This window comes from Octopus sinensis, linkage group LG24 (assembly GCF_006345805.1).
Source record: "Octopus sinensis linkage group LG24, ASM634580v1, whole genome shotgun sequence".
Classification (NCBI taxonomy): Eukaryota; Metazoa; Mollusca; class Cephalopoda; order Octopoda; family Octopodidae; genus Octopus; species Octopus sinensis.
This window is the reverse complement of record NC_043020.1, coordinates 11,651,575-11,669,938: the sequence shown is the minus strand read 5'-3', so window position 1 is coordinate 11,669,938 and position 18,364 is coordinate 11,651,575. Positions and strand designations below refer to the sequence as shown.

At 41.0% G+C, this 18,364-nt stretch overlaps 1 protein-coding gene and 1 long non-coding RNA gene across 3 annotated transcripts in view; both read left to right on the top strand.

The window, feature by feature from the left end:
* Positions 1-2,564: 2,564 nt before the first annotated feature.
* LOC115223978 (GPI inositol-deacylase) overlaps positions 2,565-18,364 on the top strand; it is a 246,082-nt gene continuing 230,282 nt past the window's right edge. For both annotated transcript variants that reach the window (XM_029794744.2, XM_029794743.2), the window contains exon 1: positions 2,565-2,809. In XM_029794744.2, coding sequence (XP_029650604.1) covers positions 2,675-2,809 — 135 coding nt within the window. In that variant the 5' untranslated portion in view covers positions 2,565-2,674. The remainder of the gene's footprint in view (positions 2,810-18,364) is intronic.
* LOC118767755 lies at positions 8,491-9,509 on the top strand. Its single transcript, XR_005003665.1, has 3 exons — positions 8,491-8,571; positions 9,161-9,395; positions 9,496-9,509. It is a non-coding gene; the product is annotated as an uncharacterized LOC118767755 (long non-coding RNA).

Sequence of the window (18,364 nt, the reverse complement as noted above, 5' to 3'; positions counted from 1 at the left end):
GAGAAGCCAGAAGGCTGCACCAGGCTCCAGTCTGATCTGGCAGTGTTTCTACGGCTGGATGCCCTTCCTAACGCCAACCACTCCAAGAGTGTAGTGGGTGCTTTTTACGTGCCACCTGCACAGGTGCCAGACGAGGCTGGCAACGGCCACGATCGGATGATGCATTTTACGTACCACCGGCATGGAGGCCAGTCGGGGCAGCGCTGGCAATGGCCATGTTCGGATGGTTCTCTTACATGCCATCGGCACTGGTATCACAGCTACAATTTCCATTGCCTCATAGCTTTGAGATTCTGATAATGTGATTGTTTCTAGAATGACATCAAAGGGTAGGTGTGAGAGACCAAATCCAGCCTGTATGAACATAAACAGGAAGAATATTTTGGTTGCTTAAATGCTAAAGGGTTAAACTCACATATTGCAATGATTAAGTGCAAGTCGTTTACTTAATTAAGGTTTATTTACATTGGAATAGGTCGTTTCCCTTTTCCTCGGGTTATTGTTGTAATAGGTCAGTTCCTAATTTACTCTTTTACTCTTTTAGTTGTTTCAGTCATTTGACTGCAGCCATGCTGGAGCACCGCCTTTAATCGAGCAATTCGGCCCCGGGACTTATTCTTTTGTCGAACTGCTAAGTAATGGGGACATAAACACACCAGCATCGGTTGTCAAGCAATGCTAGGGGGACAAACACAGACACACAAACACATACATACATATATATATACATATATACGACGGGCTTCTTTCAGTTTCCGTCTACCAAATCCACTCACAAGGCTTTGGCCGGCCCGGGGCTATAGCAGAAGACACTTGCCCAAGGTGCCACGCAGTGGGACTGAACCCGGAACCATGTGGTTGGTAAACAAGCTACTTACCACACAGCCACTCCGGCGCCTATGTACGTTTTCACAGCACATTGTCTGCAGATGTTCACATATCTAACAGTTTCTTAGTGTTTTCCTGAAGCTGCTTCACTGAAATCATTCCTTATCAATCAAATATATATATATATATATAGGCGGAGGAGTGGCTGTGTGGTAAGTAGCTTGCTAAACAACCACATGATTCCAGGTTCAGTCCCACTGCGTGGCATCTTGGGCAAGTGTCTTCTGCTATAGCCTCGGGCCGACCAATGCCTTGTGAGTGGATTTGGTAGACGGAAACTGAAAGAAGCCTGTCGTATATATGTATATATATATATGTGTGTATGTGTATGTGTTTGTGTGTCTGTGTTTGTCCCCCTAGCATTGCTTGACAACCGATGCTGGTGTGTTTATGTCCCCGTCACTTAGCGGTTCGGCAAAAAGAGACCGATAGAATAAGTACTGGGCTTACAAAGAATAAGTCCCGGGGTCGATTTGCTCGACTAAAGGTGGTGCTCCAGCATGGCCACAGTCAAATGACTGAAACAAGTAAAATATATATATATATATATATATTCTAGCCAACAGTTTTATTAATGATAGAAAAGGACACACCAACACAATGGGGAAATCTTTAATAAATTATCAGCAATCAATGTGCATGCACAGAATTGAAGTAGTTGAAGAATAAGATGTAACATCTTGGTTGAAAATATTAGACACATAATATATGTTTGTGTATACACAAACACATACACACCTATATACATATATATATACACATATATACATATGCACACACACACATATACACACATCTATCTATCTATCTATCTATATATATATATATATATATCATCATCATCATCATATATATATATATATATATTTGCGGTACCTGCCAGAGGGAGTATTTGTCCAGGATAGGACTACACAGCCACAGCAGGAAATGTATCAGGACATGAAATGTAAAAGCCGGACTGGACTATTTTTATGCGCAACTCCATTGTCTCCCGAGACAAAAAGGATGCCAACAACAATATATATATATATGTAAATCTGTGGTTGCACAGACATACACTACATTCGATATACATCACATATATGTAAAAACAATTGAAACTTGAAAGGATGAAAAAAAAATAATCTTGTTATGCATATCCGTATTTATGTGTGCACGCCCATCGTTTTCTTTCCCTACATTAAATTCCGATATAATCGGAATCTACACCATTTTAAAAGTATCTGTAGAAAAATTTCTTTAAAAAATATCCATTTTCCTGAAGGTTATGAGGAAACAAAGTCGGGGTTAGCGGGGGGGGGACACTTAAATAGTTATGCCTAGAGGGCACTGAAACACTCTACTTCCTAATTTAGAAAAAGCACACACACATACATGGACATTGTTGTAGAGCTGAAAAAGAAGTAATTTCTACTCTTCTCCTCTGGAAGCCATCTACTCGCAATACCAGAAAGCGCACACTCTCCTACCCTGATGTAATCTCCAGGGATACAGGCATCCAGCAACAGGACCTCCGTAAAGCTATGATGGACCGTGAAGTCTGGCGTAGCATAGTAAATTCCATTGTCTCGACCACGGTCGAACAATGATGATGATGATGCATATAGAATTTCAGCAGCTGACAGTTACAAGGTGAGAAAGGTGTCAGCAACAGGTGGGATACTATTTCATTTGGCGACATGTTTCAACTAAACACCGGTCTATATATTTATGGCGGTATTTGCGGCGTGATTCGATAATTTGGAATTATTTCTATCTCTGCTGTTTTGTCTTTCTTTTCCTTAAAATGTCTCCTAGTTTAAAACTACTCATTGTTCTAATTGTCAATTCGGCTTTACTGATCGGGGTACTGGACGTAATATTCAATGTGGAGCGCAACGGTTGTGAAATGACATATATGTATGAAAACCCAGAATATATTGTGAGTTGTGTTTATTTTTGTTTTCTCGTAGAAAATATGTTGAAAAGTTTTGCCAGCGTAGTTAGGCGAGGCAATGACATGTCTCACATATAGTTTATAGACTACACGCTTTAGTTAACGTCACTTTTTTCCCAAATATAAATTTAGGGCCAATTCGTGAAGCCCTCTAATTGCTTCTTAAGCCCCAAATTTATGAATTAGACTTCAATAAATACGGCAACAAGCCCAAATCTCATCGATTATTCATTTTATTCTGTCACAGTTTGTATCACAGATAGTGTCATTCAGCAAGGTTGACAATAAGTCCTGTCTGTGATTTCCTACTTTTCCTTAATATATTTAAGGCAATGACATGTCTTACATATAGGTTATAGACTACGACATGTCTTACATATAGGTTATAGACTACGACATGTCTTACATATAGTTTATAGACTACACCCTTTATTTATTTAAGGCAATGACATGTCTTCCACATTGTTTATAGACTACACGTTTTATTTAACGTCGCTTTTTTCCCAAATATAAACATAGGGCCAAACCGTGAAGCCCTCTTATTGCTTCTTAAGCCCCCAAATTTATGAATTAGTCTTCAATAAACACGGCAACAAGCCCGAATCTTTTTGATTATTCATTTTATTCCATGTCACAGATAGTGTCATTTAGCAAGGTTGGCAATAAGTCCTGTCAGTGATTTACTACTTTTCCTTAATATATTTTCCGTAACGAAATTAATAACAAAAGCGAAAATCCCTTTTTTGCATTATTTACAATAAACCAACTGTTGGACCGTGAACGGCCTGTGTGACAGTTCTTTCCGCCTCATTAACTGTTGCATCTTCAATCTCTCTTTACTCTTTTACTTATTTCAGTCATTTGACTGCGGCCATGCTGGAGCACCGCCTTTAGTCGAGCAACTCGACCCCGGAACTTATTCTTTGTAAGCCCAGTACTTATTCTATCGGTCTCTTTTTGCCGAACCGCTAAGTAACGGGGACATAAACACACCAGCATCGGTTGTCAAGCAATGCTAGGGGGACAAACACAGACACACAAACACACATACATATATATATATATACATATATACGACAGGCTTCTTTCAGTTTCCGTCTACCAAATCCACTCACAAGGCTTTGGTCGGCCCGAGGCTATAGTAGAAGACACTTGCCCAAGGTGCCACGCAGTGGGACTGAACCCGGAACCATGTGGTTGGTAAGCAAGCTACTTACCACACAGCCACTCCTAGTTATTTTCATTTTTTCTTTTCTAGTTCCTCTTGGACTTTTTCCCAACGACCAGTAAATTTTAAAGGCCACCTGTCCTTATGACATGGCCAAAATATATATATATATATATTTCTTTACTACCCACAAGGGGCTAAACACAGAGGGGACAAACAAGGACAGACAAACGGATTAAGTCGATTACATCGACCCCAGTGCGTAACTGGTACTTAATTTATCGACCCTGAAAGGGTGAAAGGCAAAGTCGACCTCGGCAGAATTTGAACTCAGAACGTAACAGCAGACGAAATACCTATTTCTTTACTACCCACAAGGGGCTAAACACAGAGGGGACAAACAAGGACAGACAAACAGATTAAGTCGATTACATTCGACCCCAGTGTGTAACTGGTACTTAATTTATCGACCCCGAAAGGGTGAAAGGCAAAGTCGACCTCGGCAGAATTTGAACTCAGAACGTAACAGCAGACGAAATACCTATTTCTTTACTACCCACAAGGGTCTAAACACAGAGGGGACAAACAAGGACAGACAAACAGATTAAGTCGATTACATTCGACCCCAGTGCGTAACTGGTACTTAATTTATCGACCCCGAAAGGGTGAAAGGCAAAGTCGACCTCGGCAGAATTTGAACTCAGAACGTAACAGCAGACGAAATACCTATTTCTTTACTACCCACAAGGGGCTAAACACTGAGGGGACAAACAAGGACAGACAAACGGATTAAGTCGATTACATTCGACCTCAGTGCGTAACTGGTACTTAATTTATCGACCCCGAAAGGGTGAAAGGCAAAGTCGACCTCGGCAGAATTTGAACTCAGAATGTAACAGCAGACGAAATACCTATTTCTTTACTACCCAAAAGGGGCTAAACACAGAGGGGACAGACAAGACAGACAAACGGGTTAAGTCGATTACATTCGACCCCAGTGCGTAACTGGTACTTAATTTATCGACCCCGAAAGGATGAAAGGCAAAGCCAAAATATATAACCCTTTCCTTGCTCACATCTTTTACTGGACTCTATTTAATTCTGATTTGGTCGAGCACTAAACTCATCTTAGCTTTCAGAAATTAATTCGTAGCAGTCTTTTATTATTAACTAGCAGTATCGCCCGGTGTTGCTCGGGTTTGTAAGGGAAATAACTATATAAGCATTTTTAGAGAGTTATAGCCAAAAAATAGCAAAAAACTGCATTAAAAATGGGAAAAAAATTATGGTAAATTTTTTAAAACATCGTTGACTCATCGTAGACATTTTTAGAGAGTTACTTCCCTTATATAATAGCGAAAAAATGCATTAAAATGGAAAAAAATTATGGTAAATTCTCTTAAAAATCGTAGACTCATCGCATCGTAGACGCGCGCTAATACCCAGAAGGGCTCGATATGAATCACGATTATAAGATACCCGGTTTGGGTTAAACGGCACTGCAAAATGTGGGAGTAGTTAGGAATCTAAATCGTAGGAGACAGACACACAACCCTACTTTTATATATATAATGTGTGTAAAATTTACCGTTTATACCTCTCTACATCCTTCGTGTACATTTTTTACCTTATACTTGTTTCAGTCGTCGGACTGCGGCCACGCTGGAGCACCACCATGCAGAACTTAGTCGAACAAATCCTTCCCTGTATTTATCTTTTCATCTAAAAGCCTGGTGCTTATACTATCGGCTCTTTGGCCAAACAGCTAATTTGTGGAGGCGCGTGGCTTAGTGGTTAGGGTGTCACCATCATGATCGTAAGATTGTGGTTTCGATTCCTGGACCGGGCGACGCGTTGTGTTCTTGAGCAAAACACTTCATTTCACGTTGCTCCAGTCCACTCAGCTGGCAAAAATGAGTAACGCTGCAATGGACTGGTGTTCCGTCCAGCTAGGGAACACATACACCATAGAAACCGGGTCCATGAGCCTGGCTAGGCTTTACAAGGGTGCATTTATTTTATTTATTTATTTATTTTAAACAAACGAACACCAGTTGGTGATGGATAACAAATATAAAGACACACACATACACACTCACATAAATGACGGACTTCTTTCAGTTTCCGTCTTCAAAATCCACTCGCAAGGCTTTGGTCGGCCTGAGACTACTAGAGGACACTGTCCCTCGGTGCCAAATAATGAGATTAAACCCGGAACTATGTGGTTGGGTAGCAAATACGCACACATATATATCTTTTTACTGTGCTGCTGTACCACTTGGATAATTTTTGTAGAACGAATCGATCCCAGTTAAGCAGGGTACTTATTCTATTGACCGTTTTTGCCGAACCGTTGTTACGAGGATGTAAACATACCAACACCGGTTAAGCGGTGGTGTGGGACAAACACACACATACACACATGTATAAATTAATATACATATGGATGTACATATAGATGTATATAAATACATGCATATATATATATATATATATATCTTATATATCTTTACTCTTTTACTTGCTTCAGTCATTTGACTGCGGCTATGCTGGAGCACCGCCTTTAGTCGAGCAAATCGACCCCAGGACTTATTCTTTGTAAGCCTAGTACTTATTCTATCGGTCTCTTTTGCCGAACTGCTAAGTTACGGGTACGTTAACACACCAACATCGGTTGACAAGCGATATTGGGGGACAAACACAGACACACAAACATATACACACACATACATATATATATATATATACATATATACGACTGGCTTCTCTCAGTTTGTGTCTACCAAATCCACTCACAAGGCTTTAGTTGGCCTGGGGCTATAGTAGAAGACACTTGCCCAAGGTGCCACACAGTGGGATATATATATATATATATACCGGAGTAAACACATAAATGTGAAACAAGGTGGAAAAAAGAGTACTCAAATACCAGTGGTAGAGTAATATGCTTTACTTAAAGCAGCAGAAAATTCAACAAAACCTGTTACTCTGAGTTTCCCGTTGCCGTTCATCGGACAGTTTTTGTTAGAAAAAAAACTGTTTTTCTAGCAAAAACTGTCCGATGAACGGCAACGGGAAACTCAGAGTAACAGGTTTTGTTGAATTTTCTGCTGCTTTAAATAAAGTATATATATATATATATAAATAAAATAAAATATAAATTAGAGATAAAACCACTATTATGCAACTCAAACAGTGATAGACAAAACATAAATAAAATGGCATAGTTTTTTTTATTGTTTTACTTGTGACTGCGGCCATGCTGGAGCATCGCCGTTGGTCGAACAAATCGACCACAAGATTTATTCTTTCTAAGCCGAGTACTTATTCTATCAGTGTCTTTTGCCGAACCGCTAACTTACGGGAACGTAAATACAACAACATCGGTTGTCAAGCAATGATGGGGGTATAAACACAGACAGAGACACACAAATTTGCACATATATACAACAGTTTTCTTTCAGTTTCCTTCTACGAAGTCCACTCACAAGGCTTTGGTGAAATATCACTATTTCTGTAATGATTTGTACTGGATGAAGGACCAATTTTGTAAAGTAAACTGTAATTTTGTATTAAACACACACACACACTCCGAGTACTATACATATGTACATATACATATGCACTGGAGTGGCTGTGTGGTAAGTAGCTTGCTTACCAACCACATGGTTCCGGGTTCAGTCCCACTGCGTGGCACCTTGGGCAAGTGTCTTCTACTATAGCCCCGGGCCGACCAAAGCCTTGTGAGTGGATTTGGTAGACAGAAACTGAAAGAACCCCGTCGTATATACTCTTTACTCTTTTACTTGTTTCAGTCATTTGACTGTGGCCATGCTGGAGCACCGCCTTTAGTCAAGCAAATCGACCCCGGGACTTATTCTTTTGTAAGCCCAGTACTTATTCTATCGGTCTCTTTTGCTGAACCGCTAAGTGACGGGGACGTAAACACACCAGCATCGGTTGTCAAGCAATGCTAGGGGGACAAACACAGACACACAAACACACACACACACACATATATACATATATATACACATATACGACAGGCTTCTTTCAGTTTCCGTCTACCAAATCCACTCACAAGGCTTTGGTCGGCCCAAGGCTATAGTAGAAGACACTTGCTCAAGGTGTCACGCAGTGGGACTGAACCCGGAACCATGTGGTTGGTTAGCAAGCTACTTACCACACAGCCACTCCTGCGCCTAAGTGAAGTTATAAATGTATTTAAATGAAGATTTCTCAAAGTGGGTTTTTTTGTATATGTGGACACTCAGTTTTGTAAAGCTTTTCATTAAAGTCAGTGATTCTCAACTATTTTTTGCTCATGGAGCCTTTGATTCCAATTTTACATGGGTGGACCATTGTAGCCATTCAGTGTTTAAAAAAAATCCTATTTTTATAATTAAATATTATTAGGAATTGTATAAAAAAACCCAAAAGTTTTGTGTATTATAGAAGTATAATTGATTTATAGCATGTAAATTTTAACAAAATTTTACATGTGGATGCTAGTTGAGAACCACTGATCTAAGTAAATATTTTCACATCCACACATTGTTTAAAACATGAAGATATATGTGTACTGCGTGGCATCTTGGGCAAGTGTCTTCTGCTATAGCCCCGGGCCGACCAATGCCTTGTGAGTGGATTTGGTAGACGGAAACTGAAAGAAGCCTGTCGTATATATGTATATCTCGCCTGGCCCCCGCGCCGGTGGCACATAATAAGCACCATCCGTTCGTGGCCGTTTGCCAGTTCTGTCTGGCACCTGTGCGGGTGGCACGTAAAAAGCACCCACTACACTCACGGAGTGGTTGGCGTTAGGAAGGGCATCCAGCCGTAGAAACACTGCCAGATTTGACTGGGCCTGATGAAGCCTTCTGGCTTAACAGACCCCAGTAGAACCGTCCAACCCATGCTAGCATGGAAAACGGACGCTAAATGATGATGATGTATGTGTGTTTGTGTGTGTGTGTTTGTCCCCCTTGCATTGCTTGACAACCGATGCTGGTGTGTTTACGTCCCCGTCACTTAGCGGTTCGGCAAAAGAGACCGAAAGAATAAGTACTGGGCTTACAAAGAATAAGTCCCGGGGTCGATTTGCTCGACTAAAGGCGGTGCTCCAGCATGGCCGCAGTCAAATGACCGAAACAAGTAAAAGAGTAAAGAGTATATGAATGCATATCTACGTGAGAGTGTAGCATATATGTTCTGGGCTAAAGTTAATGTTTACTATATTTCTCAAATACCCACTAATTCCATATATTCAACTATCGATCCTAGTTGTTCTCTCTCTGTCTCTCTCTCTTTCTGTGTGTTTGTCTATCCTTTTTGAACATCACCCTACTGCTGTATAAGTGTATCATTGTAACACCTGTTGCTTACTCCTTATGTCTCTCTCATGTTTGCTCATCACGGTGAGCTCTGGCAGTCTATTTGGCCATAACCATATCTATCATTCATAGTAATCTCTGCTGGTCATTTATGCCTGTCATTTAGTCAGTTTGACCATCACCACATCTATCTGTCATGGTAGCTTCTGTTGGTCACTCCTTACACACTCAACAGCTTTGAATCATTAACCCTTTCATTACTGTATTTATTTTGAGATGCTCTGTGTTTCTTTCAATTACTTTAAATATAACAAAGAATTGAGTAAAATAACTTGGTTATCATTCAGCTAGTGTTAGGAACATAAATTGTGACTAAGGTTTGGTGGAAGATTTTAATTGAAACCTTAAGAAAACAAGACATTTGTACAACAGAGCCAAAGCCGGTTTCAGCCGGGTTGGTAACAAAAGGGTTAACAAGCTTTGTCATGTCTTTTATCTGGCTCCAGAAATCCTGTTTCCAATCATTGAATTATCACCTTACCCCACATATAACTAATCCCAGCTTGTTCTTTTAATCTCAGTGAAAGGAAGAGGAGAAGAACATGATATTTTACATATTCATGAAGAAGGCTCAAACCCATAGGGGAGGAGAAATAAAATACTGTGACATTTAGACCTTTCTCAAAGACGTACAATAGTGAAAATAAAAAAAAAAACTCTGCTTCTCACTTGGAAATGAAGCTGGTTCATAAATATATATGTATATATATATATATATTTATAAAAAAAAAAGCACCATCCGATCGTGGCCGTTGCCAGACCTGACTGGCCCCCGTGCCGGTGGCACGTAAAAAGCACCACCCGACCGTGTCCGTTGCCAGCGCCGCCCCGACTGGCCCACGTGCCGGTGGCACGTAAAAAGCACCCACTACACTCACGGAGTGGTTGGCGTTAGGAAGGGCATCCAGCCGTAGAAACACTGCCAGATTTGACTGGGCCTGATGAAGCCTTCTGGCTTAACAGACCCCAGTAGAACCGTCCAACCCATGCTAGCATGGAAAATGGACGCTAAACGATGATGATGTATGTGTGTTTGTGTGTGTGTGTTTGTCCCCCTAGCATTGCTTGACAACTGATGCTGGTGTGTTTACGTCCCCGTCACTTAGCGGTTCGGCAAAAGAGACCGAAAGAATAAGTACTGGGCTTACAAAGAATAAGTCCCGGGGTCGATTTGCTCGACTAAAGGCGGTGCTCCAGCATGGCCGCAGTCAAATGACCGAAACAAGTAAAAGAGTAAAGAGTATATGAATGCATATCTACGTGAGAGTGTAGCATATATGTTCTGGGCTAAAGTTAATGTTTACTATATTTCTCAAATACCCACTAATTCCATATATTCAACTATCGATCCTAGTTGTTCTCTCTCTGTCTCTCTCTCTCTTTCTGTGTGTTTGTCTATCCTTTTTGAACATCACCCTACTGCTGTATAAGTGTATCATTGTAACCCTGTTGCTTACTCCTTATGTCCTCTCTCATGTTTGCTCATCACGGTGAGCTCTGGCAGTCTATTTGGCCATAACCATATCTATCATTCATAGTAATCTCTGCTGGTCATTTATGCCTGTCATTTAGTCAGTTTGACCATCACCACATCTATCTGTCATGGTAGCTTCTGTTGGTCACTCCTTACACACTCAACAGCTTTGAATCATTACCCTTTCATTACTGTATTTATTTTGAGATGCTCTGTGTTTCTTTCAATTACTTTAAATATAACAAAGAATTGAGTAAAATAACTTAGTTATCATTCACTAGTGTTAGGAACATAAATTGTGACTAAGGTTTGGTGGAAGATTTTAATTGAAACCTTAAGAAAACAAGACATTTGTACAACAGAGCCAAAGCCGGTTTCAGCCGGTTGGTAACAAAAGGGTTAACAAGCTTTGTCATGTCTTTTATCTGGCTCCAGAAATCCTGTTTCCAATCATTGAATTATCACCTTACCCCACATATAACTAATCCCAGCTTGTTCTTTTAATCTCAGTGAAAGGAAGAGAAGAACATGATATTTTACATATTCATGAAGAAGGCTCAAACCCATAGGGGAGGAGAAATAAAATACTGTGACATTTAGACCTTTCTCAAAGACGTACAATAGTGAAAATAAAAAAAAAACTCTGCTTCTCACTTGGAAATTAAGCTGGTTCATAAATATATATGTATATATATATATATATTTATAAAAAAAAAAGCACCATCCGATCGTGGCCGTTGCCAGACCTGACTGGCCCCCGTGCCGGTGGCACGTAAAAAGCACCACCCGACCGTGTCCGTTGCCAGCGCCGCCCCGACTGGCCCACGTGCCGGTGGCACGTAAAAAGCACCATCCGTCCATGGTCGTTTGCCAGCCCCGTCTGGCACCTGTGCGGGTGGCACGTAAAAAGCACCCACTACACTCACGGAGTGGTTGGCGTTAGGAAGGGCATCCAGCCGTAGAAACACTGCCAGATTAGACTGGGCCTGGTGCAGCCTTCTGGCTTCCCAACCCATGCCAACATGGAAAGCGGATGCTAAATGATGATGATGATGATATATATATATATATGTGTGTATATATAATATATATGTATATATATGTATATATATATATATATATATATATATATATATATATATATGTGTGTGTGTGTGTGTTTGTCCCTCCCAACATCACTTGACAACTGATGCTGGTGTGTTTATGTCCCCGTCACTTGGCAGTTCAGTAAAAGAGACCGATAGAATAAGTACTGGGCTTACAAAAGAATAAGTCCCAAGGTTGAGTTGCTCGATTAAAGGCGGTGCTCCAGCATGGCTGCAGTCAAATGACTGAAACAAGTAAAAGAGTACACACACACAATACTATACATATGTACATATACATAAATAGAAAGACTCTTACATCCAGATTTTCCAACCCATACCAGCAGGAGGAATCAAACATTGGACAAGGATGATGATGATGATAATGAATCCAGACAAGTTTTTGAAAAATAACTTTTTATTAATCAAATTGTCATTTTCTATTGAAAGAACTGAACAGCTGTAGAGATGTAAACACTATTTTCTTCTTCATTTCTTCCTTCTTTCTTTCCTTCTCTTTTCCATTGACACTTCTTTCAGATACACACAAAAAAAAACACACACACACTCTCTCTCTCTCACTGGACAATGATGATAATAAATCCAGACAACTTTTTGAAAAATAACGTTTATCAAAACAAGACCCCCCCCTTTCCTTAGAGTAGACACCTGGTTTTGTCATTTTGAAAGGCCAAGAATCAACTCATTATTTTCTATTGAAAGAACTAACCTGCTGTATAGATGTAAACATTTTTTTCTTCTTTCTCTCTTCCTTCTTTCTTTCTCTTTTCCATTGACATTCTTTTCAGACACACATACAGACACACACACACACACACAAAAACACCCATGCTCTCTCTCATTTTCTCCCCATTCCTCGCCCTCTTTTACTGTCCTATATCTCTCTCTACCCCTACACACTCAATAATACTATAAAAAGAGATGAATCCTCTCTAAAAAATTAAAATCTGAAGAATCTACTACTAGAGTAGATGCAAGCGCTTATATATTTTATAAAAACATGTGACATATTAATAAAAATCTGTAAATGTACAACCATCCAGGTTTCTGAGTACCTTATTTTTTCTAATATATAATACCCGTACATCACCTCCAAACCTAATATACATATATATATATATATATGTGGACAAAAAGTCAAGATAGAAAATGCCAAAAAAATTGTACAAAAAACATTTCAGTACCGGTTTCAGTCATTGAACACCAAAAATGAACTGAAGGCAAGGATTATGGCAACATTCACCAACTTAAACAAGGAGACCATCCAGAAGAGCTACAGGAGATTACGGAGTTGTCTGGAGGTTGTAATTGAAGACAATGATGATTTTATTGAATGAATTTCCTCTTTAGTATTTCAAGATATTTTTTATGTAATTTTGGTAAATATATCTGTTAGAATGAGATGTCAGTGTTCGTTTCATTTTTGTGTAATTTAGAAGATAATTTATTCACTGCACCCTGTACTCATGTATATACATGTACATATATATACATACACATATATATACATGTTTGACTATACACACACACACATATACACAGGTGTATATATCTATATATCTATATATATATATATAATATAATATATATATATATTATATATATATATACAGGTATATATATCTATATATATATATACAGGTATATATATCTATATATATATATATATACAGGTATATTCTATATATATATATACAGGTAATATATCTATATATATATATACAGGTATATATATCTATATATATATATATATCAGGTATATATATCTATATATATATATATACAGGTATATATATCTATATATATATATATACAGGTATATATATCTATATATATATATATACAGGTGTATATATCTATATATATCTATATACAGGTGTATATATCTATATATATATATACAGGTGTATATATCCATATATATATATATATATATACAGGTGTATATATCTATTTATATATATATACAGGTGTATATATCTATATATACATAATGCGAATGGACAGAGATTTAGGGACATGCTACTTGAAGCCTTTGACGAAGTAGAAGGGGATAGAGTATCACATGGGGTAGAAGGCAACTGGACGTTTCTAAGGGACAACCTGCTGAGAGCCACTGACCAGATCTGTGGCTGGTGCAAAGTCCCCTCTCGTCCCAAGGTAACGTGGTGGTGGAACAGTGTTGTAGACAGGGCTATTAGAGAAAAGGGACAGACTTGGAAGGACTGGAAGAATGGTGGTAGCAGGGAATTGTATCAGACTGCCAAAAGGGAAGCTAGGAGACAGGTCTATCTAGCTAGAGGGGAAGCAGATAAGAAAAAATTTGCCAATGTTCTGCGCCGTGAGGACCAAAGACTGGAGGTGTTTCGCGTTGCAAGACAGTGTGTGAGAGAGAATTGTGATGTGGTAGGAGAGAAGTGTGTTCGCATGGAAGTGTGTGCGCTAAATGAGGATGCAAAGAGAGAGGTTTGGAGACGCCACTATGAAAGGTTGCTGAATAAAGAAAATGAATGGGATAAAGATAGTCTGCCGAATGTTGACCCAACAGAGGGACCAGCTATCCGAGTTGACAGTTCCTTGGTAGTTAAGGCAATTAGAAGCATGAAGACAGGGAAAGCTCCAGGCCCATCAGGAATCACTGCAGAGATGCTCAAAATGTCTGGTAGTGTCGGCTATAGCCTAGTCACCCGTATAGTTAATCAGGTGATACACGAAGGAGTCATACCCAATGACTGGTGTAGCAGCATAATAGTCAACTGCTACAAAGGTAAAGGTGACGCCCTAGATAGAAATAATTACAGAGGTATCAAGCTGTTGGATCAGGTGATGAAGGTTACGGAGAGGGTCATAGCCCAACTAATTAGAGAGAAAGTTAGTTTAGATGAGATGCAGTTTGGGTTCGTGCCAGGGAAAAGTACCACTGATGCTATATTCCTGGTAAGGCAGCTGCAGGAGAAATACCTAGCCAAAGATAAGCCCCTGTACCTGGCTTTTGTTGACATGGAGAAAGCCTTCGACAGGGTCCCCCGATCCCTTATCTGGTGGTCAATGAGGAGACTAGGGATAGATGAATGGTTAGTGAGAGATGTGCGAGCCATGTACAGGGACGCTGCTAGTAAGGTGAGGGTTGGCAACGAGTACAGTGAAGAATTCCGGGTAGAGGTAGGGGTCCACCAAGGCTCAGTCCTCAGCCCCCTCCTATTTATCATAATCCTCCAGGCAATAACGGAGGAATTCAAGACAGGATGCCCTTGGGAGCTCCTCTATGCTGATGACCTTGCTCTAATTGCTGAGTCACTATCAGAATTGGAGGAGAAGTTTCAGGTGTGGAAGCAAGGATTAGAATCGAAGGGCCTTAGAGTCAATCTAGCTAAAACCAAAGTCCTAATAAGTAGGAAGGTAGACAAATCACAAACGCCTTCAGGTAGATGGCCCTGCTCGATCTGTAGAAAAGGTGTAGGTAGAAACTCTATAAGATGCACCAAGTGTAAGCTATGGACACATAAGAGGTGCAACAATGTCAAAGGAAGGCTAACTAGGAAGATGGTTTTTGTATGTGGCAGATGCTCAGGAACAATAAACACTGAAAATGCTCTGAGACCAACTTCTGTCACTTTCCAGGGAGAAAAACTAGAAATAGTTGATAGCTTCTGTTACCTAGGTGACCAAGTCAGCAGCGGGGGCGGGTGTGCTGAAACTGTAACTGCTAGAGTAAGAATAGCTTGGGCAAAGTTCAGAGAGCTCTTACCTCTGCTGGTGACAAAAGGCCTCTGGCTCAGAGTAAAAGGCAGACTGTATGACGCGTGTGTACGAACAGCCATGCTACATGGCAGTGAAACATGGGCCATGACAGCTGAGGATATGCGTAAGCTCGCAAGAAATGAAGCCAGTATGCTCCGATGGATGTGTAATGTCAGTATTCATACTCGACAGAGTGTAAGTACCTTGAGAGAAAAGCTGGACCTAAGAAGCATCAGATGTGGCGTGCAAGAAAGACGTTTGCGCTGGTATGGGCATGTGGCGAGAATAGATGAAGATAGTTGTGTGAAAAAGTGCCACGCCCTAGCGGTTGAGGGAACCTGTGGAAGAGGTAGACCCAGGAAAACCTTGGACGAGGTGGTGAAGCACGACCTTCAAACTTTAGGTCTCACTGAGGAAATGACTAGAGACCGAGACCTATGGAAGTATGCTGTGCGTGAGAAGACCCGGCAGGACAAGTGAGACCATAACCCGTGGCCTTCTACATGGGATGTAGCCAGCCCACTTATGCATACCTTCCCTTCTTGGGACACAAAACTCTACTTGTGAAGACCTGTTGAGGCAAGTGAGAATCAGAATCGAAATCGATCAATGGAAATTGAAGCTGAGTTACCAGTGCTGGTGGCATGTAAGAGAACCATCCGAACATGGCCGTTGCCAGCGCCGTGCCGACTGGCCTCGTGCCAGTGGCACGTAAAAAGCACCATCCGTTCGTGGCCGTTGCCAGCGCTGCCCTGACTGACCTCGTGCCGGTGGCACGTAAAAAGCACCATCCGATTGTGGCCGTTGCCAGCCTCGCCTGGCCCCCGTACCGGTGGCACATAAAGAGCACCATCCGATCGTGGCCGTTTGCCAGACTCGTCTGGCACCTGTGCGGTGGCACGTAAAAAGCACCCACTACATTCATGGAGTGGTTGACGTTAGGAAGGGCATCCAGTCGTAGAAACATTGCCAGATCAAACTGGGCCTGGTGCAGCCTTCTGGCTTCCCAGACCCCAGTAGAACCGTCCAACCCATGCTAGCATGGAGAGCGGACGCTAAATGATGATGATGATGATGATATATATATATATATATATATATATATATATATATATATACAGGTGTATATATCTATATATACATACATATATATATAGGTGTGTGTATGTGTATATATATATATATATATATATATGTGTATATATATATATATATGTGTATATATATATATATATATGTATATATATATATATTATATATTTATGTGTGTGGGTGTATATATATACACACACATATATGTATTGTGTAGTGAAGGTACATGGCTCAGTTGTTACAGCATCGAGCTCATAATTATGAGGTAGTGAGTTTCATTCTTGGACCGGGCTGTGTGTTGTGTTCTTGAGCAAGACACTTTATTTCATGGTTGCTCCAGTTCACTCAGCTGTAGAAAAGAGTTTGCAACATCACTGGTGCCAAGCTGTATCGGCCCCTTTGCCTTTCCCTTGGATAACGTCAGTGGTGTGGAGAGGGAGGCTGGTATGCATGGATGTCTCTTTACTCTTTTACTTGTTTCAGTCATTTGACTGCGGCCATGCTGGAGCACTGCCTTTAATCGCGCAACTCGACCCCGGGACTTATTCTTTTGTAAGCCCAGTACTTATTCTATCGGTCTCTTTTGCCGAACCGCTAAGTGACGGGGATGTAAACACACCAGCATCGGTTGTCAAGCAATGTTAGGGGGACAAACACAGACACACACACACACATACATATACATATATATGCATATATACGACAGGCTTCTTTTCAGTTTCCGTCTACCAAATCCACTCACAAGGCATTGGTTGGCCTGGGGCTATAGCAGAAGACACTTGCCCAAGATGCCACGCAGTGGGACTGAACCCGGAACCATGTGGTTAGTTAGCGAGCTACTTACCACATAGCCACTCCTGGTCTTCCATGAACAACCTTGCCTGGACTTGTGCCTCGGAGGGTAACTTTCTAGGTGCAATCTCCTGGTCATACCCTGTAGTACTACTACTACTTGACAGCATTCACCCGGGGTGGGTTGAGCTGGCTTCATTCATCCTCAATGCTGCATCTCTCACAAACACCGACCAGGCCTGGCGATTTGAGGCTAACGACTGCGTGATCTCCAACCACTCCTTATTCCAGCGGCGAACGCCGTAGATATGGGGGCCCAGGTTGGGTTCCAGATCAGCCTTGACTGTCATCAGCCAGGTTTTTCGGTGTCCACCACATCACTTTCGCCAAGCCTGAAGGGGAGCTGGGGCAATTGCTTCGTGGATGAATTCTCCTGGTTGATGACGGAGGGCATGACCCAGCCAACGCAGACGTCTCGTTAGGATGACGTCTAGCCTGTATCCGCCTCAGAGGTTCAGCTATCAACATCAGCTATCAACCTCCCTCATACCCTGTATACAGTATATATGTGTACATACATGTACATACATAGGCGCAGGAGTGGCTGTGTGGTAAGTAGCTTGCTTACCAACCACATGGTTCCGGGTTCAGTCCCACTGCATGGCCACTTGGGCAAATGTCTTCTGCTATAGCCCCGGGCCGACCAATGCCTTGTGAGTGGATTTGGTAGACGGAAACTGAAAGACGCCTGTCGTATATATGTATATATATATA